This window comes from Camelus dromedarius, chromosome 2 (assembly GCF_036321535.1).
Source record: "Camelus dromedarius isolate mCamDro1 chromosome 2, mCamDro1.pat, whole genome shotgun sequence".
Classification (NCBI taxonomy): domain Eukaryota; kingdom Metazoa; phylum Chordata; class Mammalia; order Artiodactyla; family Camelidae; genus Camelus; species Camelus dromedarius.
The window spans coordinates 119,293,867-119,317,107 of record NC_087437.1 but is presented as its reverse complement, the minus strand read 5'-3'; the positions used below and the strand labels follow the sequence as shown (position 1 = coordinate 119,317,107).

Sequence of the window (23,241 nt, the reverse complement as noted above, 5' to 3'; positions counted from 1 at the left end):
ATTTCTCCTGCTCATCTGGGTTTCCCCAGAGCAGAGGTACATTAGCATCTGCTTCAGATGTCTGGTTCCTGGAAGTTGTACTAAACGGATCTTCAGTGACTTGAGAGGTGACTCTGTCCCACTACCAGCCATTTGGCATTTCTGGAAAAACAAGTGGACCAGTTTTAGGGAACCTATCATTTTCCCCTGTAAGTGCAGGAGCTCCCATTTGGACCATTTATCCTGAAAGAAGGTCGCTACTAATCCTGAGTGTCTTGAGTCCACTGAAGACTCTCAGGTCAGCCCAGCTCTGGGTCGGCTACAACGTGAGTGCAAAAGCCAGCCCTGTAGGTGGACGCTAAGTCTGCAGGAGTAGGGACATCGCTCACCTGTCGGGCTCTGGGGACCTGACATCAAAGGTGGGCAACAGACTCACGCTTCTGTTCCATGCGCTGCAAATGCCGGGAAGGAAGTGGGCGGAAGCTGTATTGCAGGGTGAGGGAGAATGTGCCACACTGTGAACTTGGGGCCGCAGGGTCCCAGCACCAGTGTCTGTAAGACGTCCAGAGCTGGGGAAGGAAGAGCCGAGTGCAGGACCAAGCGAGCCCACTCCTGGAGCCCGGCCCGTGGCCTCCTCCATCGAGTCCACCTTCCCACGAGTCTTCCTGCTTTAACCTGTCATCCACGTTTCATTGTGGATGGAAGAGGACTTTTCCCGGAAGGCTGGCGACAGGCAGAGACCCTCTGCAGCCTTTCCCACCCTCGGAGAAAGAACCCTGGGGCCAAGGTCTAAGTTCTGGCTCTGGCGCTGCCCTGGGCTGGGCGCACTGTGCTCTGCATCTAAAAGGCACGTGGGTGGAGTTAGGAGACCTCCAGGCTCCTGTCCATCTTCAAAGTCCTATGGCTTTTTCTTGGGAACCAAGAGGAACTGATTTGCAAACCAGCCTTGCCGGGTGTGATGGCGCCCTTCTAGTCCAGGAGTCCAAACGCGCTGACTCTCCTAACAACCCCCCGTCCCCGCCCTGCCCGCAGGGGAGCCAAGACACGCGCTCCAGCCTGGGTGCTGCCAGGCACAGCTCAGCTTCCGTCTTCCTCAGCCATCTGCAAACTGCTCCTTATTCAGCACGAGCTGTGAGGGACGCGGGGCCAGCCCTCTGTCCGCGGGTGCAGGCCCAGGCTCTGGGGCCAGCCACCGGGACTTGGGCACCACGGGGCTGGTGTCGGAAGAGGGCCCTGGAACCAGTCCCCTGTGGGTACCCAGGGAAGCCTGTGTGAGAAGCAAGCTCCTTTCCTTCCTCTTCTTAAAATATACATTTATACGTGCTTGTAAAAGAATCTCCCTTTATCTTAGTTTGAAAGAGACTGAGTGGTACCTGTGTCCTGCACTTTCTGGTTGACTAAAGAACAGCGTGACCCGATAAACGGACGTTTTAAGGCGCTTACAGGGCCTGGAATGAGACGCAGAAGCCAATTTGAGCACAGAATAAAAATACCATCTGGGTTTCGGTGACAATGAGTAACGCTGTTGGCTCCTCTGAGCTCAGACAGTTATTATATGAAAAAGGATTCTTTTTAAGCCTGCACAGTTAACATGGTAAAAGACGTTCAATGGTGAAAAAAGAGACAAAAAGAACCCCTGTCGCGGTGCGTCGCACCAGCCTGGTCCACAGGGCGGGCGTTCATCACATCTGGAAACGTAGGTGGAGCACTGAGAGTGTCATCAGGGACACCTCCAACATCGGGCAGCAGGAGATGCCGCCGTCCGTGCGTTCAGAGTTTGTGGTCGCCCCGAACTCCCCGCAACTGACGGGGTGAGGGCTGGGCGGAGGCGGGGAGGAGGTCCAGGAGCCTGCCCCGCATCTCAGTCTTCCCGGGAGACTCCGCTCTGTCCTCAGACCAGGACCAGCAGTCATTCCTGGCATTCGGCATCTCAGCCTGCCCGTCAGCCTGCCCGTCCACCCTCTTCCGCCGGTTCTGGGTTCTCTGCCTCCCTCAACCCATACCTCGGCCAGCCCTGGAAGAACAATGACTTCTCTCTTCAAAGCTAAAAGCCATCTCCCTGGCTGCGGGCGAAGGGAGACTGCCCACCCCACCTGCTGTGAAGGAGCAGAGGGGTGTTGAAGGCGGGAGACGTGGCTTGTGAGTAAGGAGGAAGCCGCAGACGGTTCTGCCAGGCTGTTACAGCAGTGAGAGCTCACATGAGTTGCCCACAGGCCTACGTGCTTTCTCTTTAAAAAGTGCATTGTTTCATTTAAAAATTATCACCCAACAGTTCGACTCTTTCCCATATGTAAAACCACAAAATCGTTGACCTTCACGTACTGTCTGGATACCATGTGGCTTCCTCTGTTCCCAGCCCTGCCCAGCACACACACACAAACACACACTCACACACATGCACTCACACACATACACACTCTTGCCGCCCTAATTCCTCTCTCTGCATTCTTTTTTTTTTTTAATGGAGGTACTGGGGATTGAACCCAGGACCTCATGCAGCACACGCTCATCACTGAGCTATACCCACACCCCTTTCTTGGCATCTTGAGCCAACTTTAATCAGGCTGTCACCTCCACCACACCCCGCCAAGCAAATCTCAAGGTCATCAGTGATGACCCTGTTGCTCAATGCAGAGCTCAATTCTCAGTCAACCTCTATCTTTTTTTTTTTAATTAAAAAATTATATATAATTTTTAAAGGTTATTTTCCAGTTACAGTTATCACAAAATATTGGCTATATTCCCCATGTTGTACAACATATCCTTGAGCCTGTCTTACACCCAGTAGTTTGTCCCACCCACTTCCCCCCCATCACCTTGCCCCCTCTCCACTGGTAACCACTAGTTTGTTCTCTGTATCTGTGAGCCTGCTTCTTTTTTGTTATATTCAGTAGTTTGTTGTATTCTTTACATTCCACATATAAGTGACGACATGCAGTTTTGTCTTTCTCTGCCTGACTTATATCACTTAGCATAACACCCTCCAGGTCCATCCATGTTGCTGCAAATGGCAAATTTTCATTCTTTTTCATGGCTGAGTAGTATTTTATTATATATGTATATATATATATGTATATGTATATACCGTGTGTGCGTGTGTGTGTGTGTATAATCACAGCTTCTTTATCCATTCATCTGTTGATGGACACTTAGTTTGCTTCCATATTCTGGCAACTGTAAATAATGCTGCTATAAACATTGGTGTGCATGTATCTTTTTGAATTTGTGTTTTTGCTTTTTTTAGGTGTACACCCAGGAGTGGGACTGCTGACTCATATTCTAGTTCTATTTTTAGTTTTTTGAGAAACCTCCAAGCTGTTTTCCAGTCAGCCTCTTTCTTGACTCTTCATGCAACGTTGGACCCTGTAGATCACTCCCACCTTCTAGAACACTTTTGTTTACCCACCATTCCTGGCCTACATGATATCTTTGTGTGGATTAAAGAAAGTCACCCTTCTGGGCAGATGCAGCTCCATGGGCATCCAGCCCACGAGCAGAGTGAAGGCGGCCCCTTTGTGCAGTGCACAGACTGTACAACAGTATAGGGCAGTTCTACAGGGCTACAGGTTGAGGCTGGACAATCTGATAGTGAGATGCCAGAGGTACAGAACAGAGATCTCAAGCAGATCCCAGAAAAGGTAGGAGGGGACAGGGCAAGGTTTCTGGAAGAAAGGCAGACTGGAGAAGGAGAGGGCATGTTCTCCAGTGGAGTAGGAAATTTTCATGATCTCTCACCAAGAATCTGACTCGGTGCTTATGTGACAGCATATTCTGATTTGGGGGAAACGCACACTGAAGCACTTTGGAGTCAGGCTCATGATGTGTGTAACTTGGTCTCAGATGATTCAGCTCCACATCTGAGCATGTACGTCAGGGGGGACCCAGCCGCCAGCAGGTGGAGCGCACCTGACGACAGGTTGACGGGGTCAAAGGTCTGTGGGCCTTCTCTGTGCTCTTCCTGTACTTGCAGCTTTTCTGTAAATTTCAATTGATTTCCATCTAAGACACTCTCTTAGAAGGGAAATAGAGGCAAAACTAGGGAGACAGGAAGAGAATCAGTGGTTGCCAGGGGCTGGGGAGGAGAGAGGGACAAGCAGGTGGAGGTCAGAGGGACTTCAGGGCAGGGACACTACTCAGTGTGACAGTGCAAGGGCAGGCACAGGTCGTCACACATCCGTCCTGGCCCGTGGGACATTCGGCCCTGAGCGGCTCTAGTACAAACTTTGGATGACAGTGCCGTGTTAGTGCAGGCTCATCGACTGTAAGAAGTGCACCCTCGGGTGGGGTGTCGGCAGCGGGGGAGGCTGTGCCTGTGTCGGGACAGAGGATGTGTGGGACGCCTCTCAGTATTGCTGTGAACCTAAAACCATCCTAGAAAAATAAAGTCTTTAAAATGAAAAAAAGCATGCAGATACTAACTACTTTATATAAAACAGATAAACAAGTTCCTCTTGTAGAGCACAGGGAGCTATATTAAATATCTTGTAGTAAATTATGGTGAAAAAGAATATGAAAATGAATTTAGGTATGTATGTATATAGCTGAAGCATTACGCTGTACACCAGAAAATGACACAACATTGTAAACTGATTGCACGTCAATTAAAAAGAAAGAAAGTAAAAAAGGAAAACAAAAGAAAAGCAAAGTAAAAAAAGCTCACAACCTTAGCTCCACCCAGGATGGGCTCAAGGCTCCCAGACTGGCCTTCAGAGCCCAGTGCCCTGCCCTCTCCCAAGCCGTGCCAGGGACCCAAGGGACAGACCATTCTTCTCCCAGGGAAGCAGGGCCCAGCCCCGCCCCATCACACCCATCTGGCTTTTCCCCCATTCTGAGGCTCAGGGTTGAATGTAGGTTCCTAATGGATGTCATTCTTCCAACTAATAGTTCAAGGTGTATAAACATCATAGCATTGGTGAACGTTTTGACCCTTCACTTCCAAAATAGTCACCAAAATGAGTAACAGATCTCATCTTTCACATTTCTGCGTATAGAAGTATCTAGAGAGAACGGGTCTCCACAAGCAATGATCGCCAGAAATGTTGTTTCCTAACATCCCTGTTTATGGAAAAATTAAGTGTCTGGACTGAAGGTTCAGCAGACTCGGAGGAAGGATCCTTGTATGACAGAAGCCAGCTCAGGCCGCCTCAAGCTTTCCCGCCTCTTATGTTTACACAGGTCAGGTGACTCACGCCCTAAACCCAAAACCCAGAAACAGAAAGATTCAGGAGGGATTGCTCCGAACTTTGTCCTTCGTGGGGCTTCTCAGGGGAGCATCGTGCAGGACGAGGAAGTCCTCCCTTCTGCCCTTGTAGGTTCTCTGGCTGGTCTGATCATTAAATCCATATAAAACGGATTCATGGGAGAAACAAGTAAATAAAATGACTTACGTAGGAGAGCCCCCAAAAGGTAGAAGGCTCCAAAGGCAGCGAGGTAACTGAAGCCGACGCAGCATCTGAGCTGAGGAAAGGGGGAGGGTCTGGGGGCTCCAGGGAGGAGCACCCTTCCCAGGAAAGCAGAGAGGTTTGGAATACAAAGGTTGCCCTGTTACGCAGGTAACTTTCCCAGACAGAAAGGTGTCCCTGGTGAGAGCTCTCTTCCTGCAGGTCCCCCTCCAGTGGAAGTAGTTGAGGTGGGGGGATGGAGCTTTTCCTGAATCTGCTGGGGGGTTTGTTGAGTTTAGCTCAAAATAAGCCTCACATGGCAGTGGCGAATTTTGGGGTGGCAAAGCCTGCTCCCTTTCAACAGCAAGATTTCAGAAGGATCAGGCCCGTGCGACCTTGAGTCTTGACATCCTTTTTTTAACATTACATTCACCAACTCTCTTTTTTTATTGGAGTATAGTCGATTTGCAATGTTGTGTTAGTTTCTGGTGTACAGAATGGTGATTCAGTTATACATATACATATGTATGTTCCCTTTCATATTCTTTTTCATTATAAGCTATTACAAGGCATTGAATATCAGTCCCTGTGCTATACAGTGTGTATTTTATACATAGCAGTTAGCATCTGCAGATACCCCACCTTCTCCCTCCCCGGTAACCGTAAGTTTGTTTCTATATCTGTCAGTCTGTTTCTGTTTTATAAATAAGCTCAACTGTGTCATTTTTTAAGATTCCACGTAGAAGTGATATCACATGGTATTTTTCTTTCTTTTTCTGGCTCCACAAGTCTTTGCACCTTTGGAAGGAGAGCTTGCTCTGTATCCTTCATGTTTTTCTCTTCAGGATGAATGTATTGATACATTGTACACACGATAAAATTCACTCATTTTGCAGTATATGTATATATCCAATATTATGTTCTACACCTGAAATTAACACGGTGATAAACGTCAATTACAGCTGAAGCTAATATGATGTGTTATGTCAGTTATATCGCAATAAAAACGTTCATCCTTTTCCAGCGTGCCACTCATAAGTGTTGACAACACAGCCAGCCACGTTACCACCACCACGGTCAAGGCAGAGAGCCTTCCCATCACCCCAGAGTTCCCTCACATCCCCCCACCCTCAGCACCCCCGAGTTATGTCCCTATATTTTTGCCTTTTCCAGAAAGTCATATAAATAGACTCATACAGGATGTAGCTTTCACTGTCTGGCTTCTTTCATGAGCATAATGCTTTTGAGGTCATCGTGTCCCGGGGTTGGTGACTGTTTACTGCTCAGTCATGTTCCATTGTATGATGTGCCACTGCTTCTTTACCCAATGCCAGCTAATGTCCCATTTGGGTTGTCCCCAGGTGAGGGGATAAGGTGCTAGATGCTTCCTTTTCCCTTGGGTAAACACCTGGGAATGGCATGGATGGGTCCCTGAGGAAAGCAAATGCTTAACTGCAGAAGAAAGTGCCAAATTGTTTTCCAAAGTGGCGGGACCACTCCACACCCCCACCAGCTCTGTGTGAGTCCCAGTTGCTCTGCATCCTGCTGACGCTGATCCTGTCACTATTTTTCATCTCATTCTAATGGTGTGAGGTGGTATCTCATCACCTTACTGTTCATTTCTCTAATGACTAAAGGTGTTGAGCATCTTTTCATGCGTTTATTTGGGACCTATATCTCTTCTTTGTTGTCTGCTCAGCCCATTTTTAGAAATGGAAGCTCTATGTTTTCTGATTCCAGTTGCTAATGTGTGGCAGGGTGGGGCACACATGGGAGGCATTTCAACCTGTCAGTTCTAGTCATTTTCCTTCATGTCACCTCTGTGATTCCCAGAGCAGCCCTGAAACTCTAGAGGACATGTGTAGTCATCCCGGGAAGGCTCCTCAGGATAAAGATCCCAGTGTCCGGGCAGGTGGACCACTTGTGAGTACGTGAAGTCCTCCCCTGGACGCTGGGGACAGCTCAGTAGAGTGCTCTCAGCTCTTTATTCTCATGCTCTCTTGAGGGGAGGGAAGTGTGGAGACCACGGAGTTGGTGCATTTAGAATCCCTGGAACCTTCACTTGCCTGGTGCTGAGCCCTCAGGGTGGCCGGATTTGGGCTGGTCTTAACCAAGTTCCTAAGGCAGTGAAGGCCACAGGGGCCCTGTGGCAAGGCCACCCTGAGGCTCTGGATGGGAAGGGCAGGGCTGGACCCATAATGGACCACTACAGGCCCCTGGAACCACATACAGGCTCCCAGAATGAAAGCCGCATGCCCTGCTGCATCTGGGCTCTCATCCACATTTGCCACGGCTTGCTACCCTCCACCAATGTCATTGTCTCCCCTGTGCTCAGTCTGTGCGGCCTCCTAGCTTCAGCCTGCAGTGACCCCCAGGCTCCTCCTGCTCCCCACCACCACCATGCAGCCTGGCTCCTGTTGTCCCCACCTGATGCTCTGGGGCCCTCTCCAGCCAGGGGACATTGGGAAACATCTGGAGATGTTTTTGGTGGTCAGAACTGGAGGGGTTGCTCCTGACATCTCATGGGTGTAGGACCAGGGATGCTGTTCAACTTCCTACAATGCACAGGACAGCCCCCACACCCAGGAATGACTCAACAGCCCCGTAGCACGTTCCTGCTCAGATCTGTCAGGCATCCAGCCTGTTACAGATGTGTCCAGTGCACTGGCCCGTCATTGGCACGTGTGGCCCCTTAGACCACCGTAGGGCTTAGGAACTACCATGTTATCGTTAATTATCATTAATTCCATTGTATTTTCATCCTCATCAGGGAAAAAACAGTAAGGAAAAAGACAAAGATAAATGAAGAAGCATGAGTTATGTCCACACCCGGTCATTTGGACTTGGACGTGGGGGGGACTGAAGACATGATGCTCATTGATGACACAGCGTTACAGCCACTGCATCCGTCTCGCAGAGTCGTCACGTCCAAGGTCTGGAAACCAACGTGTCATCATTTCCAACAGTGTGGCTTGTTTATTCTCATTCTCACTTGGTTCGTTTTAATTGGGAAGCTTACAAAAACTTAACTCGTCTTTAAAAAGAAAACTCAGTTAAAAACTAGCTGAGTCATACGTGATGGTTCATTTTATGCGTCAGCTTGGCGAGGCTCTGGTACCCAGATGTTCCATCAAACATTATTCTAGATGTTTCTGAGAAGGTATTTCTGAGATGAGCTTAACATTTACTCAGTAGACTTTTGAATAAAGCAGCTTGCCTTCTGTATTTGGGGAAGGGGCGGGGTGTGTCTCATCCAATCAGTTGAAGACGAAACAGACTGACTCCCCCCCAGGGAAGAGGATTTTGACTTGGACTCACACTGCAGCTCTTTCCTGAGTCCCTGGTCTGCCGGTTCATCCTGCAGATTTTGGGTTTGCCAGCACCCATAATTGTGTCAGATAGTTCCTCAGAACGAGTATTTCTCTCTCAAACACACACAGTCACCCTGTTGGTTGGTGGTATCAGTAATGTTTCTCTGGAGAACCCTCACACACTGTATTTATTGTTTCCCTTGCAAAACGGCACTCGTTTGAGATTTTTAAATGGCTGACACCCCTTAGTCACACGACCTTGGCCAGTTTCCCCTGCACAAAGATGCCGAACGGCATCGCGCCCTGGGAGACCGCGCCGGCTGGCCGCCGGAGCAGCGGCGCTGGGAACCGCCGGCCGGGCCCCCCGGCCGGGCCCCCCGGCGCGGGGACAACGCGCTCGCGGCTCCGCCAGACCCGGCCGCAAGCAAGACACCAGTGGAAGCTCAGCCGGCGGGCGCCTGCCGCCCGCGTGCGCTGTGGGGAGCCACCTGGATCTGATGCGGGAAACGGGAGGTTGAGAGGGGAAAGGAGCTCAGGGCAAGTTCACGCCGGAAAAAGCCGGACCAGAGTTAGAGGACACGTGCGGTGGCGCTCGGGCGCGCGGCTCCCGCCACCTGCTCCTGACCGGTGCGTCCGAGGAGGTGATGGGGGCGAGGACCAGGTCCTTATACTCCGTTTTATCTTTCAGAGATCGTAGAATGCAGAGGGATGCAATGAATATTTGAAGAATGAACAAGAGTGAATCCCATAAAGTCAAAATACAGGAAGTTTCTGTGCACGTACAGGCGGTTTAATTTCTGTGCTCCGCGGGACTGTTAATGAAGCTTCACACGGGAGCAGCCGGCCCGCAGCATCCGCTCTAACACACGCCTCAGGGGTTGCCCAAGGCTCACTTGTGAAATACATTTTTAAAAACTTTTTATTTCAAGTGCCTGAAGAGAAAATATTCCCCACACTTTTTAGACGTTTTCACAAGAGGCAGTGTTGGGGGCTGAATTGTGTCCCCATCTCCCAAAGATATGTTGAAGTCCTGACCCCAGTACCCGTGAATGTGACCTTATTTGGAAGCAGGGTCTTTGCAGATGTCATCAAGTTAAGATGAGGTCATCCTGGAGCGAGGTGGTCTCTAATCTAATGACTGGCAACATAGGACAGAGAGAGACAGAGATGAAGACACAGAAGGGACACAGGGAGAAGGATGTGTGACATGAGGGGCAGAGATGGGAGTGTTGTGTCTATAAGCCAAGGAGAGTCCAGAATGGTGGCCACCCCAGAGCCGGGAGACTCCCCTAGAGTCTTCAGAGGGGCACGGCCCTGCGGCCTCCTTGATTTTGGGCCTCTGGCCCCGAACTGTGAGAGCAGAAAGTCCTCTCGTTTAGGCCGCCCGCTCTGCGGCACTATAGAACGCATACAGGGAAGACAGCACAGAACAGGGCTATGCCCTGAGAGCAAGCACCAGTGCTGAACTGAACAGGAAACGTAAATTCTGAAACACGTAACTCGTCCTCTGAGGAGCTTACGTCAGGCTGGGCACCTGTTCACTGTCTAACACTTGAGTCTTGTTAACTCAGCCCTTCAACAACTCTGGGGAGACCAAGGAACAGAGAGGTTAAGTATCTCACTCATGGTCACACAGCTCATCCTTGGCAGGGTTGGGATTTGACTCAGTTTGGACCCAGAGCCTCATTTTCCAGCACTACTGGTTCTTCCTGTATTTGTTTCCTGGGGTCACTCTAACAAGCTCAAACTTCATGGCTTAAAACCACAGAAAGGTATTCTCTCACAGTTCTGGAGGCCAGAAGTCCAAAAATCAAGGTGTTGGCAGGACTGCACCCTCTGAAGACTCTAGGGAAGACTCCCTCCGTGTCTCTCCCCGCTCCTGCCAGCAGGCCTCGGCTCTCCTTGGCTCGTGGCTGCCTCCCTAATCTCTGCCTATGTCTTCCCACGGCTCCTCCCCCCACATCTGTATGTCTCCAAATTGCTCTCATCTCATAAAGACACCAGTCATTGGACTGAGGGCCCACTCTACTCCAAGATGACCTCGACTTAACTTGATTACATCTGCAAAGACCCCATTTCCAAATAAGGTCACGTTCACAAGTTCAGAGGTTAGGAATATCTGGAGACACAGTTCCACTCACTCCCTGCTCAAAGCTGCTCCTGGGGATGTGGTGTCCTCCGGGCCAGCGTGAAGGAGGCAGGAAGCAGAGCAGGACCCCAGGACCCCCCAGGGCCAAGCCCCGGCTGCTCTCTGGGGACCTGAGAAATCACCTGTACACACGTGCAGGGGAAACAGAGGTCTCAAAAAACAGGCCACTCGCCTCTGCACAGCTCTGGGTAGAGCTCTTCCATTTCTGCATCTGAGCCCCTGGATCTGGAAGCATCCTCTCCGCAGGGCTGTGGTTTCCAAGGTTATTCCCCGTGAGACACCTTGCAGCCATCACAATGCCAGGACTTGAAAGTGAGTCAGCCGCATCACGGGGGTGTGAACTCACGCACCTGGCTACTATTCAGCTACTACGTCCAGTCACCACGCAGGACCATGAAAGACTCCAGGTTGGACCTGACAGCACACACTCTGCCCTTCTTTTCCACCCTGGCCCCCACCCAATCCCCGCCTTCCCAGCCCCGCCTCCCGCACCTTCAACCGACCCCCCCCAACCCTCGAGAGCTTCCTACTCTGTCCAGTCCCTGCTCCACGCGTGCCTGCTCTCGGCTACCCCTGGACATGGGACCAGACTGCCCTCTACATCTGTGACCATGGGACCCAGCCTTGCCTGGTCCTGCCCACAGCCATCAGAACTTATGACCATCTCCCAAGCTCCGTCCACGTCCGCCAGGCCAATCTACCCTTGGCCCCATCTTCCCCTCCACCTGCATATCCCCCCACTCCTCCTTGCTCTTCATCCCTCATCTGGTCTCAGAGACCAAGGAGCTCCTCTACCTGCCAGGCATGGCACTAAACCCTGGGGCTGCAGGCAGGAAGAAAATGTGCGGGGACAGGTGAGAAGATACCTGTGATTGCCTCCAAGCGATACGTGTTGTGCCGGGTATGCTGATAAATCCCAATGGAACAACAAGGGAAAACTACTTAGTTCTGTGCAGAAATCAAGGAGGGCTCCCCAGAGGAGGTGACACCAGATTGAGTCTGGGAGGATGAGGAAGAGCCAACTAAGCATTAAGTGGGAGAAGGACATTGCAGGGGGAAGGAAGGAAGAGACACCAGCTGTGTGAGCTACCTGAGCTGCCGTTAGCTCTACCTGGTGACAACTCGACCTGCCTGCGGGCCTCAGAGCCCAGAGACACAGGCCTGAGCTGCGAAGGTCCAGAGACAGCAGGACGTTCCTAACTCCCCCTGTTGAAGCCCCACCCCACCTTGAGGTTCTTCTCGTGGGCTGCTTGTTCCTGGTCCTCTCCTCCCAGACGCCGCCGCCCCCCCCCCCCCTTTGGACCCAGAGACCCCGTAGCTCGGGGCTGCTCTCTGGGATCAGCCTCCCAGGGCCCTTGTGGGCTCACTGCAAGCCGGGCTGGGACCTTAGGCCCACCGTGGCAGTCCCACGCGGTGCCGGGCCCTCAGCTCAGGCTTGTGTCAATGCGTGGGACCCAGCTTGGGGATAGGGAGGTGGGGGACACAGGGGCTCGTTGCGTGGCAACAACACCCCGCCCTTCCCCAGCCCAGCCAGACCTGGTGGTACCTATTATGACATAGCATTCCTCCAGCTACCTACAGGTGCCTGTACTTTGTCCTTGTAATCCGCCCTGTGTAAAATGCTGGGGTGGGGGCTACACCCTGCACTGTCCTGGGGGCCCCTTCACCTCAGTGACTGATGACCCTGGAGGACCTTCTCCCCCAGTTGATGAACCAGCCCCAATCCCAGGGTTCCAGAACCTGCCCGTTCACCTGTCCCCAAGGCCCTGAGACCAACCTTCCACATTGCGGGCCCCACTCAGCTGCACCCCTTTTGGGAGGCCCTGGCTTGGGTCTCTTGTCCTCCAACTGCATCGTTCTTCAAACCCGAGACTGTCTGCAGACCCGGGTGCATCCGCCCGCGTTGTCAGGTGAACACTGGCATCCGCCACATGCCCCTGATTTCCCAGGGCACTCACGACCTCACTAGTCCCTCTCCATTGTAAAAAGTCACACTTCCCATCCATTGCTTCTTTTTGCATTCGAACAGCATGGCCTGGACTTCCGCGTGCCCTGGGAAGCCACCCACCCAGACCATGGCAGGACTTGTGCCTCAAGAACAGGTTTAAAAGCACCATCGACAGACAACTAAGCCCTTCTTAGCATGTGTGTAATACAGCTGAGCCCTCCCCATCTGAGACAAAAGCTCCTCCCTGGATGGACTGTGCCACAGAGGGTTAACTCCAGGACTGATAAATGCAGCCATAGCCAAGACTCGACAGGCAGGAACGGTGGGCTGCGGGGCAGCGTTGAGTGGAGCTAAAAGCTTGCAGGAGGGCATGAAGAAGGAAAGTGAAGGAAGGGGAGCAGCGATCGTGGGCTGGGCCCTAGGGAACACCCGGTCCCAAGCCTGAAACCAGGCCAGGCTCCACCCTTCCTCCCCAACCGGCAAAGCCGGTGAGTCACCGTGCCCTAGAATCTCCCTCCTGGAACCTGGCATCAGTTACCACTGCTGCTGTCTTCTTCCAGGCTCTTTCCATTTCTCGTGGCAAACACTGCAGAAGAGCCCCAGCTTCTTGCCTCTTCCCTCACCTCCCATCCTCCGCGGAACACCTAGGCTCACAAGCTGGATGTGTCTCTCCCGATGGTAAAACTTCACCTTGGGTCCTTGTCGCCCGAGGGAAGACCAGGCCCCTGGGCACGTGCTCACAGAGCCCCTATCCCGACCAGGCTCCGCCCTCCCACTCCTGGGCCCTGCTGGGTCCACACAAGCGCCGTGTAGACCATGTGACGGCAGGGGCTTTGCTTACTGATAGGGCCTGAGGGTTAGAGCAGCGCCCAGATGTAGGAGGCACAGAAGAATGAATGAATGAAGACAAGTGACCACTGGGCTTGGTCACACGGAGGTGACCTTGGCAAGTGGTGGAGACTGAGGAAGACTGGAGCAGACTGAGGAGTGCCCGGAGGGGAGGGGTGTGAAACAGAGATGGGGGCACAGACACCTTTCAAGGGTCGCTATCACACTATTTTGTGCTGATGACCTCAGGTATGCCACTGACCAGTTGAGCTCCTCTAGGGCAGGGCCTGAGCCTTGCACATCTCTGCACCCCAGCAGCCAGCAGGGTGCACCCCACGAGCAATACCCTGCAATCCCCCAGCAGCACAGAGCACCGCCACCACTTGGCACATGGTCACTAAACACTCATCGAGCACCTGAATAAAGCTGTTGAACAATCAGGTGACAAACGTCACCTTCACTCATAACCCGCCAGCCGTAGCTGGTCACGTGGTCCTCCCCACTGGCGGGGCAGGACATGTAATTACCATGAGTGCCCTGGGGTGGAGGGGAAGAGACTCAGAAGCACAGGAAGTCCCTGCTCCCCTCTGGAAGGAGAATCCCATTCCATCCACTGCTAATGGAGGTCCCCTGGGGCCAGGCACCCACCAGCCTGGCAACTTCAAGCTGAGAAGTAAAGGAATCAGGGAAGATGTGGGCTCTGCCCTTGCAGAGCTCACAACGTCTGAGCGTAAACCCACATTTCTTTAGGAGAGGAGTGTCCTAGGTCACTTGGAAGGATCAGAGAAGCAACACCCAGTGGTGGCCTTTGATGAATGGACTGGAGTTTTCCAGCTCATCTGCTCTGGAGCGAGAGCATGCTGCACTCACACACCTTGTGCCCAAACCGAGGAACACAGAGGGTCCGTTGCAGGTGCTGTAAGATCCTTCTCAGAGTTCCCACTATTCTGTGTAAAACCATCTGGGTCATTACTGTATTGCAGAACCCAGAAAAGAATTTCCTGATTGTCCACGAATCTCCATTTCCCCTGTCATTACAACTCTGTTCTCAAATTTATAATTACCGTAATTCAGGAACAAATTTCACTACCAAATATGATATTGAGCTCCTAGGGTGAACCAGAATCAGGGTTACTTCAGTAAAGCATCAGAGGAGTGGTTCTTCCCAGTTTGAGGGATCAGACCCACCCCACCTGGCGTGAGTCGCGTTACTCTGAGATCTACCCGGGAGCCAGGCACCACCGCTTGGCCAGTAACTGCTTCTTCAGATCCGGCAACCCTCGTCCTCGGTTCCGCACAGAGCACATCCAGAAACTTTCCACCTCACCCAAGTTTAATATCTCTCTACTTAGCAACATCTCCTAATGTCCTATTTTTAGATTCGTGTGAATTTCCTTGCATTTTTCTATGTGTACCAATTTATAGTTTCCCTGGCTTTTGTATTCCCATAATTATTTTCAAACGTGAATATATGTGATTTTGAGCAAATTACTTCTATCAGTTTATCATCACACAGGTCTTATCACATCAGGAATTCTGCCTTTATTTCATGACCTTTTTTGTTCGTCTGCATCACTGTTTTTTATCTCACGCTCAGGACCATCCCAGACAGCACCTTAGACTGACTCCGTTTCACACTGTGCATACTAGCTGCCCTCAGCATGCTCTCCAGGAACAGTTCCATCTGCACCCTTCCAGATCTGATGATTTTTGTCTGGAATGGCTTTAAGCTGTTGTCTAAGTGAGGAGTAGAAATAATAACATTAATACCTAATTCTCGTTGAATGCCTGCTATATGCCAGGCAGTGCTGAGCATTTGACCTTTATTATCTCATTCCACCCTCATCCACGACCTGCGGAGGTGCTGACGGCCACCGCTCCTGTTTCGTGGACGCAGGTGGCAGAGGTGATGTAACTTGCCCGGGGCCACCCAGCTATGAAATGGAAGAGCTGACTGTTGCACCCAGGACTGGTGGTCTCATCGCCACACCCTCAGCCTCTCCTACCCTGCCTCTCAGTGCCCACCTCCATAAGAAGAAAAGGATCAACACCCCATGCATGTGTGTGGCTCCGTCTCAGCCAGACCAGCCATGCCTAACAACAGCACTGCAGCTCAAATTTTCTTTCACTGTGATCAGTGACACTTGGCTCATCGTTCCCAATTTCGGAATTAAACCCTGGTTTCTCAGCCAAAGGAAGGTTCTCATTTCCCTTCATTTATCTTCCAATTGAAGTCAAGTCTCAGACCTGGAGGCGTGTTGATTTCAGTAACATTCTCCACACCAGCTCAGCTGCGCTTGGCGACATTTTGTGTTTATAATAAACCTGGTGAGGAATCATTGGTACAGTTTTACCTTCTTGTCTCTTTACATTCTTGTACATATTTGGCCCCAAATATTATCTGACACAGAGACAAACTTATGGTTACCAGTGGGTAAAGGGGGTGGGAAGGGATAAATTAGGAGCCTGAGATTTGCAGCTTTTGGGGAGTGACGGAAATGCTCACTATCTTGACTGTGGTGGTGGTTTCATGGGTGTGGGCATCTATCAAAATTCGTCAAATTGTACATCTGAAATATGTGTAGTTTATTGTACAGAAATCTTGCCACAATTAAATTGTTTAAAAGAAAATTTTAAAAATTATCTGAGCAGTGAATGCTTTCCTGAAAGTTAGTTTATACCTGCTAAAACAATTGATGGTTTCTACTTTAGTGCAATTATCTTGGCCACTTAGATTTTTTTGGTACCTGAGCCCAAAATAGGCCACTCAGTCTACTGGAAAGTAAAAGGCAACAACAAAGAAAGCGAGGCCCCGTTTCTTGCAGCACTGAGAGGGGGTTTTAGTTTTAATTCAAAATTCTGATGAGCCGGCTTCAAGCCCAGGAGAAAGGGCACGGCACTTAATTTTGGAATAATTATTACACTGCTGATGGCAGAGTGGTCACTGTATTTTGATAAGCATGTCATGATGATGAAGTCAACCGCTCCAGCCCACTGATTGCGAGGGGAGAACTGAATCCGAAAAGGAAACCAGATTTCAGAGGGGTGCCCAAGCGTTTTTCACCCTTACCTCCCTATCCCATACTCCAAATATCTTATTTTTTTTATTTAGTTGATTTTTGTAAGTCAAAACTTGGGAATACTTCCAAGCGTCCTTTGAGAATTCTGGAGTTACCGCAGCCAACGATACATCAAGTGAATTACATGTGCAGTCTTGGGAACAGCTCAGATGGCCTCACTGTGGTTCTCGGTCATTGCTCAGTACCACCTGTCAACTTTCAAAGTGTTGAAACGTGGACAATAATTTGCCTACCTTATGAATAAAGTAAGGAAGCACAAAAGGAACACGGCATCTATTATCAGAAGTAGCAATGTCACAGATACCAGGGAAGCAGACAGTGTATCAAATCAACTGAGTCACATGTTGGGAGGAGGGGCTCTCCAACAGAGAAAACAGATTTAATCATTTGGCCCAGTTTTCATGAGACTGCTTCATAAGCACACTTCAAGTTCTATAATGCCTTTATCAAGTCTAGTTCTACCACCGCTTTTTTCCTATCAGTGGAGGGGGGAACTACTAAACATGCTTAAATGTGTCAAACTTACAGCATAAAACATGCCAAATATCAAAATGATCCTGGGAAATAAGATGAAGTACAGTGAGCACTTTTAAAATCAAATTTAAATGCACGTTCATATTTCTGTTTTCAGTTGGGTGAATCACATTCTGGACCAGGGTCAACAAGACTGACTCTCACCAGAAGGAAAGAGGTAAAGCTCTAACGTCTCCAAGATTTAAAAAAAAAAAAAAAAAGGAAAAAGAAACAAAAACCAGTGACATCTTTGATCTTTTGAAAAATGGCTTCAGGGTCAGATCAATGCAGTCAGCACTTTTAACCCTCTATTCACTGTGTGCACAGAAACGCACGAAGCTTGAGTTCCAAGTTGGACAAGCGTGCTCAGTTGTTTGGAGTGCCTTGGTGAGAAACAGCACCATTCCACGGGCAGCTCCACGAAATAAACTGCTGTTTGGAAAGGGCCACCCGACCAGTGCCCTGTGCTGAGTTCATCTTTCTCCCACAACCTGGTGTCACAGTCTAGAAATCCCCAATGATGGTCAGCTCCCGCCAGCCTGTCCTGGACCCAGCACAAGCTACGTCAGGGGTGAAGCTGGAGCTCCCATCTTTTTTTTAATTGAAGTATAGTCAGTTTACAGTGTTGTGTCCATTTCTGGTGTACAGCATCATGTTTCAGTCATACACATACATACATATATTCCTTTTCATATTCTTTTTCATTATAGGTCACTACAAGATATTGAATATAGTTCCCTATGCTACACAGTAGGCTTGCTGTTTATCTATTTTATATATAGTAGTTAGTACTTGCAAATCTCAAACTCCCAATTTATCCCTTCCCTCCCACTTCCTCTCCCCCTCAATAACCATAAGTTTGTTTTCTGTGTCTGTGAGTCTGATTCTGTTTTGTAGATGAGTTCATTTGTGTCATTTTTTTAACATTCTACATAAAGTGATATCATATGGTATTTTTCTTTCTCTTTCTGGCTTACTTCACTTAGAATGATGATCTCCAGGTCCATCCATGTTGCAGCAAATGGCATTACTTTATTCTTTTTATGTCTGAGTAGTATTCCATTGTATAAATATACCACAACTTCTTTATCCAGTCATCTGTTGATGGACATTTAGGTTGCTTCCATGTTTGTTTATTGTAAATAGTGCTGCTATGAACACTGGAGTGCATGCGTCTTTTTGAATTAGAGTTCCTTTCAGATATACGCCCAGGAGTGGGATAGCTGGATCAATAGGGTAAGTCTATTTTTAGTTTTTTGAGGAATCTCCATACTGTTTACCACGATGGCTGCACCAAACTACATTCTCATCAACAGTGTAGGAGGGTTCCCTTTTCTCCACACCCTCTCCAGCATTTAAAGTTTTAGACCTGTGATTGATGGCCATTCTGACTGGTATGAGGTGATAACTCATTGTAGTTTTGATTTGCGTTTCTCTGATAATTAGTGATAGTGAGCAGGATTTCATGTGCCTGTTGGCCATCTGAATGTTGAAGCTGGAACTCCTTGATTTGTGGCCATTTAAGGGAAGCAGGTAGTGACTGACTCCAGAGCTTTGTTCATTGGACTGAGAGGACAGAGGCTGGCAGGACCACCTCCAGCCTCAGGCCCTCCCCACATTTGGGTCACTGAGAGAGACAGGACCACCGCACCTAGGGCCCCACAATCCTGAGCACACATGAGTCTCAGGGCCTTTACCACCTGGACTGACGGTTCATGTCTGTTTCTTCAGAGAGGATGCCAGTTCCTTGAGGGCAGGGACCACCTGGTATTCATCTTTGCAGCCGCAGAGCCTGGGTCACAGCAGCCACATGGATCCTAAAGCTGAAGGCAGAGAGGGGGAAGGAGAGATGGCCCAGAGATGGACCCCCTCCACATCGCCACAGACGTCCCCCTTACAGAGTAAGTAGCTTGTCAGCCAACTCACTCGTCAAGCCCTCTGCTTCCTGCCTCCTCGCTTCCCCAGCTGCACACCTTTCTCCCTTCCCGAATCAGCTAACCAGAGCTCTGAGCTCTGGATTCACCCCTTTAGGAGAAAAAGAAGATAAAAGGCTGACCAGTTAACAAACCCCTGCAACACATCTGAAATATTTTCAGAGCAGCTTACTTGAAGGTCTCAGCCTTTGCTGTCAGACCTGGGTCCGCTCCTCCGCGTTCCAGCCTTTACGAGCCTCGTGAGCAGAACAGCTGATTCTCCTACAGAGCAGGGGGCCCGATCGCAGTGGCAGGCAGACTCTAGTTCCACGGGGGCCACCTTCCTTCGCCCCATGCCCTGGCCTAGGCACATGGATCCATCTTCCTTGACCCAAGGAACCCCACGGTGTGGCCTTTAAAAGAACCCCCCTCACCATCTCCCATGAGAGCAGCTTACGGAGCGGCACCTGAGAAATCCCAGCTAAACGCGGGTTCTGATTGTACATTTCGTAATCAAATACCCAGAATTACAACTGCCATCACACACACACACCCACACTCACACACTCACACACACACACTGTCCTCTCCCGAAGGCAAAAGGGCTGCTAGGAACTGGTGTGCAGGTCCTCATTAGTAGGGACTGTCGGCTGAATGGAGGACCTCAAAGGGGCTTAAGATCTTGAAGGACCAGGGCGGTGGGAAGAGGGCTGAGGGGTGATCAGGTCCTGCCAAGAAAGGGAAGAGCACGGCAGACTGACACCTCAGCAGGGCACCCTCCCTGTTCTCACCATGATGTGTAGACCCAGCTTCACGACAGTCAGAAGCCAGTGGGACAGACACTTAACGTGACCCCACTTCAGCCATGCTCGAGAGAGAACAGGGGTCCACCCCGGCATCAGGCTGGGGCTCACTGAGCATCGGACGTGGCATTCACGAGGAGGTTGGCTGTCATCAAGCTTTCACACAGTCACACACTTCACGTCTCATTCCCTTCTCTCTCTTTTTTCCTACATCATACACTTTTCAAAGACCTTCCCCCTCTGCTAACACGCAACCAGGAACACTGTCCTCACATGCAGTGGATTAAATACTAGCCTGCAAAGATGTCAGGTCCCAATGCCTGGAACCTGTGATGTGACCTTAAATGGAAAAGGGGTCTTTGCAGGTGTCCTTATAGGAGAGAGGCCACGAGCCACCATGGGCTGGGGGCCACCAGGGGTTCTCCCTGTATCCTCCAGAGGGGGTGTGGTCCTGCCAACACCTCGATTTCCACCCAGTGGTACTGATTTTGAACTTCAGGCCTCCAGAACCATGAGAGAATGAATGGCTGCTGTTTTAAGTCACTGAGCTTACGGTAACTTATTACAGAAGCCACAGAGAATGAATCCACCAGCCTCTACCCTAACCTGCTGTTTAAGGGGACTACCACCCACCCTGCTTGGACCTCTTGACGCCAGTTCACAATGAAACGGAGAATCCCAGCTGGTTCCAGCTTCCCAGCTCGCAGCACGCAGGGGCTGATGTGTTTAAATCCAGAGAGACCCCCTCCCCCAGCTGATGAGAGGGGACGCTGGCTGGGTACGAGACACACAGACAAGTCGAGTTATAGCATTTCTAACACCACAAACTCAGACACTGCTGTGACACAGTTACTGCGGGAAGACTGGCCGTCCAGGGCAGGTGGCCCAGGACACAATGCTAGCAACAGGCCCAAAGCTCGGGGAATACGTGGGTTAACAGGCACGGTCTCTGCACCAGGGGGCTCCACACGCCAGTGGGCAGGGGGCCTGCGAGCAGGCAGGGATACATGAAGAGTTGTTACAGCAGAGCCTCGGAAGCACAGAGGCAGGAGGCCTTGGGCGGAGGCCTGAAGGGGAAATCGGATCTGCCGGCAGACGGAGTAGGGAAAGGGCACCTGGGCAGTGCCTGTGCCCACGGTGCGTGGCCGGAGCACCTGGTGTGGCGGGGAAGCCTGGAAGTTGTCTCCACCACTTTGTGGGCTCTGCCAGCACTGGGGCTGCGGATAACATCGGATTTGCACTTAGAGAAATAAATTGGACTAAAACTGGACTGGACTGGGACGGGAAGGCACAAATCCCAAGAAGGAACTTGGCTGAGTGGCTACAATTGTTGGTGAGAGGCCCTGGGGGCCAGGAAGAGCACCAGGAGGGCAGGTGAGGATGGAGCTGGTGTTCAGAGGTGGGGAGGTAGGACTGAGTGACGGCTGAATGCAGATACAGAGGGAGAGAGAGTCTAAAGTCATCATCACGCTTCCAGCTTGAGTGACAGGGCAGCCCCACTAAGTAGGACGGGGCAGGGGCAGGGAAAGAAAAACAGGTTTAAGGGAAGGGAGAAGGCAGACAGGAAGCTCAGCTACACGCTTGCTGAGCTCAGAGCTGTAGGTTATCCAAAGGGTGATGTCTTCTAAGAAGCTAGCCGTATCAAGGACGTCAACTACGTCTAAATAAATACACACGCATGTGGTGCTAGATGTCCCACTGGGATGCATCAGCGGATGGATAACACTCAATCCACAGACGGGGAGAACTCAACCCAGAATGAGGCCAAGGAGTGGCAACTGGGGAAGGGGGTGGGGGAATCCTGGAGGAAGTCACGTGACCAGCAAGATAAAAGTATCGAGGGGAAGTCAGGTGTGCACGGCGTGGGGGGCATAAGAACTGAGGGGGAGAGCACATCGCAGGAGGACACTCAGAGGTGCGAGACAAAGTGACTTGTTCTGAGAAGATGTGTGCCTGTGTGGGTGCTGGGGGACACGGGACAGAGGTGGGTTGTCACTCGCCTGGTCGGTTATGTTATGAAATTAGGATGTTACTTGAAAAACATCAGCAAGGGAGTGGCGTGATGCCTCTCACTTTTTAAAAAGATCACTTTGACCGCAATAGGAGGGTGGATGAAAAGGGGAAAACCTAGGGGCTGGGAGAGCAGTTAGGAAGTTTCTGGACCAGACCATGGTTACCTTATCAGAGGAACACTCAAGAGGCAGATGGCCTGGACTTGGTGAGAGGCCCTGGCTCAGGCAACTGGGCCAATGTCCCAGGGATGGACGGACCTGTGCTGGGGGAGTGGAACAGGAGCGCCAAGGTCAGAATGCCAGGAGACCCTCAGTGAGGACGGTTCGGGCAGAGGAGCTAACACAGGCGGCCAAGAACAGAGGTCAGGTAAGGGGTAGAAAATCCAGGGGAGTAAGACATCACTGAAACAAATAGGTTTGAAGAAGGAATTGATAGAGAGTCTCAGATCAAAGAGGCCAAGAGTAGACTGCAAGGTTCTGCTGGGTTTGGCAGTCAGGCCCCTTTTAGTGAAGTGGCCTGATCACATGGCTTAAAGAGGAGGCGCCAACTTGCATCTTCCTGAGGCCGCAGAAGGCACGCAGGTAGAGGGTATGCTTTTGGCACATGGTAGAGTACACTGAAAACGAGAAAGCCGACTTCTAGCTCTGCTCTGGCTACACAGATCCTATTGGTTTTCTCGCCTGTCACACGGGAACGACAAAATGTGCTCACCTGGCCTCATCACAGGTGCCCCTAAAACTTGAGGCCCTTTGAAAGACTTGCAAGCATTGTTCTTTTACGTACAAAGCTACTTCTTGCTCTACCACCATTCAGTTCAAAATACAAAGACATTTTTATAAGGTTTTAAATAGTTGCAAAAGAGAAATTTTATGTGCAAGACTCTTCCTTTGAGATTAAGTACTTGTGGGGGGGGAGTGGTAATTATGTTTATTTATTAATTTATTTTTAGAGGAGGTACTAGGGATTGAGCCGAGGACCTCCCGCATGCTAAGCAAATGTGCTACCTCTGGACTATATCTCCCCCTCTAGGGCCTCTTAAAATGACTGAAACTAAAACAATTGACAATAGAGCTGTTAATTTCAGAACAATTCTTTAATTTTTATCAACCTCAGGCAAGATTATTTCACACATATTCCCCAAACATTTCATAAATTATTTTACCTAGGGTAACATGCATAGGTTGTTTTAAAAATTAATTTGAAAATTAAGACATTTAAAAAATATTAAATAACATAGATTTAAAATCCAAAAACTTAAACATCTGTCCTGAAACGATCGCTTCAAAAGGCAAGCCCCTTCCCCTTGCAATCTGATCTGTTCCA

At 50.3% G+C, this 23,241-nt stretch overlaps 2 protein-coding genes across 2 annotated transcripts in view; both read left to right on the top strand.

The window, feature by feature from the left end:
• The first annotated feature begins 8,954 nt into the window (after nucleotides 1-8,954).
• The window catches only part of LOC135318788 (basic salivary proline-rich protein 4-like), a 15,130-nt gene continuing 843 nt past the window's right edge, over nucleotides 8,955-23,241 (top strand). Inside the window, exons 1-2 of the mRNA XM_064477210.1 lie at nucleotides 8,955-9,312; nucleotides 11,596-11,674. Coding sequence (XP_064333280.1) covers nucleotides 8,955-9,312; nucleotides 11,596-11,674 — 437 coding nt within the window. The remainder of the gene's footprint in view (nucleotides 9,313-11,595; nucleotides 11,675-23,241) is intronic.
• The window catches only part of ZBTB21 (zinc finger and BTB domain containing 21), a 21,504-nt gene continuing 20,068 nt past the window's right edge, over nucleotides 21,806-23,241 (top strand). Inside the window, exon 1 of the mRNA XM_064476174.1 lies at nucleotides 21,806-21,889. The gene's annotated coding sequence lies outside the window, so the exon portion shown is untranslated. The remainder of the gene's footprint in view (nucleotides 21,890-23,241) is intronic.